At 41.2% G+C, this 2,739-nt stretch overlaps 1 protein-coding gene across 1 annotated transcript; it reads left to right on the top strand.

The window, feature by feature from the left end:
- Positions 1 to 1,476: 1,476 nt before the first annotated feature.
- On the top strand, positions 1,477 to 2,394 carry LOC123239291 (vomeronasal type-1 receptor 4-like). The gene has a single exon (XM_044666573.1). It carries the CDS (start codon positions 1,477 to 1,479, stop codon positions 2,392 to 2,394), a length of 918 nt encoding a protein of 305 aa, XP_044522508.1.
- The last annotated feature ends 345 nt before the right edge of the window (positions 2,395 to 2,739 follow it).

A 2,739-nucleotide genomic window follows, 5' to 3' on the forward strand; every position in this document is an offset into this window, starting at 1 on the left:
ATTCTGATTATTTGATTCAATAAAAAATAGTGTTTGAGTGTGGTCAAGACACCAAGGAGAAATAAAGTTATCTTGACACCAACCTTTCATGTGGGTATGCACAGATATATTGTCTAAATCAGTGATCCCCAAAGTAGGCGCTACCGCCCCCTGGTGGGTGCTGCAGCAATCCGAGGAAGCAGTGATGGCCATAGGTGCATTTATCTTTCCTATTAATTGCTATTAAAAATTTTTAGAAATTAATTTCCAGGGGGCTAAGTAATATTTTTTCTGGAAAGGGGGTGGTAGGCCAAAAACATTTGGGAACCACTGGTCTAAATGTTTAAATGGGTATCATAGTTACCTTTTTAATCTAAATCAATCCTTTCCAAATGAGACTGCCATGTTGACCTTGTTTTTCCAAGTCCTTCACTTAGACTCCCAAACATGGCTCCTCCTGCCAAACAAAAGCATAATTAAAAATATTAAATAGTGAGTAAAACTTTCCATGCACATGTGAATCTGTCAAAAACAGTTTAAAATTTGACTGTTTGGGGTCCAATCTACAATGAAGCATGTGAATGAAAGCTAATAAACCTCGAGACAATGGATTTACTCTTCCCTCAGCTTCTTTCTGTATGGCATAGAATGAAATTCCTCAGCTCCTGACTCTCATTTCTCACAACTTATTAGGCAATTTAGAAAAGATCCTTCTATTATTGGTCCCCTTCCATGAGAAGGTAATATCTTACTGATTCCACCTTGCTCCCTGTTTAAAAATTCTGAGCTCTGAAGGACTCCAGAACTTCAACTAGAATTCCAATGACCAGAAATTATATATAAGAAGAAATAATTTCTTTAAGTGGAAAAAGGGGGAGCTCTCAGCTGAATGGAGAGAAAGGCCATATATTACCCAAAGAGGAAATTCTTCAAGATCTCTAGGGAAGCAAGCTGAAAATTAGGACAAATTAAGGGATTTGATTCCTCAAAAATTTTGTTTCCATTGATTCATTACCCAAAAACAAAATGCCTCTTCTGCAAGTCCAAAGTTTGATTTAGAATTTTCTCTACCAAATAAGAATCAAATATGCTTCCACAAATATTGAATCATCCTAAAGGTCCCAGAATTAATTGACAGCCCAGTTACAAATCATCTCACAAACAGCAGTCAATGTGGCAAATGGAATGTCTGGAAAGCCCATGGATGATATCTAGAGAAAGAAAGAAGCAATATATTTCCATGAATGTATCTGTATTTGGGACTCTGTCTGGAAAAAAGGGCCTGCCCATAGATGTGCATCAAGGCATGGTGTGTCCTCCTCTAGAAGCTTCTGAAGGCTCATTTGGCCACCAGTTGCCACCGTATCATAAACTTCTCTTTCTACTCTTACAGGTAGATTATGGACCTTCATTGTGCCTACCATGAAAGATTCTGAATGCTCTTTCTTCTCTTCTCTCATGATATCTCCAGCTGTGTCTCCTTAACACTCCAAGAACATGTACCTATATGACATAGTACTGGGAATTATCTTTTTTCAGACTGGAGTTGGTGTCTTGGGCAACTCCTTATTCCTGTTTCTATGGTTTCATTTCATTTTGTTCAGAAGCCACAGGTCAAGGCCATTGGATCCCATTCTTGTGCATCTTACAGTGACTAATACCATAGTGCTCCTCTCCCAGGGATGCCCACTAGCTATCATATATTTGAGGAAAGGATATTCCCTGGGAAACGTAGGCTGTAAAATAGTATTTTACCTCCAAAGGGTGAGCCGGGGACTTTCCATCTGCACCACCTGCCTCCTGAGTATGTTTCAGGCCATCACTATTAGTCCCAGCAACTCAAGTTTGGCCAAACTCAAAGCTAGAATTCTGAAGCTCATCATCCCCTCATGTCTCCTCTGTTGGATATTCAACATGATCATAGAAATTAATGTGCCCATATATGTAACAGGATCAAGGGGAAGCAATGGCAGTTACACAGGTGGAATTGATCTCATTTATTGCTACAGGAAACAGATATTTAAGGAGGTTACCTTCCTGCCCTCCCTGCGGGACATCCTTTTTGTAGGAGGCATGGTCTGGGCCAGCGGCTACCTCATATGTCTCCTATGCAGACACCACCAGAGAGTCCAGCACCTGCACAGCACGAGCCTCTCCCCAAGGACATCTCCCGAGATCAGGATCACCCAAACCATCCTGTTACTGGTGGGCATCTTTGTGTGTGCTTACTGCATCAGCTGTGGCTTCACACTATATAAAGTGTACGTGACTCATTCTAATGACTGGGTGATGGTGGTGGCCATGTTCACCTCATTGTGCTTCCCAGCCATCAGCCCCTTTTTGATGGTACACAGGGATACTCAGATGTTCAGGTCCTGCTGTGCTCCCTGGCAGAGACCAAGTCTCCATTTTTAGAAGAACCTTCAGGGCTTGCAAATTGATTCATCTTGTTTGGGTAAAATACCTTAGTGAAGATTTCTGGGAAAGTCCCTGACTTCTCCCATCCTAATAGAATAAATCAAAGTGCATCTGGATCTGTGGTTGTGAGAGAGAGCAACCTTTCCCAACCTTAAGTATACAGGTTATGGGTTTGGAGGAGGACTTGACATCACTAAGGTATCTGCTTCCATTAGATTATAGTTTGAATACAATGTGTTCTGGATAAGCCCTTGCCCACCTGACCCCAAATTCTCTCTCTGGCATCATTGGATGTTATTCCTCCAGCACTCTGTATTCCACTTAAAGAATGATTCTTTTTGT

The sequence above is a fragment of the Gracilinanus agilis genome, chromosome 3, assembly GCF_016433145.1.
Source record: "Gracilinanus agilis isolate LMUSP501 chromosome 3, AgileGrace, whole genome shotgun sequence".
NCBI lineage: Eukaryota > Metazoa > Chordata > Mammalia > Didelphimorphia > Didelphidae > Gracilinanus > Gracilinanus agilis.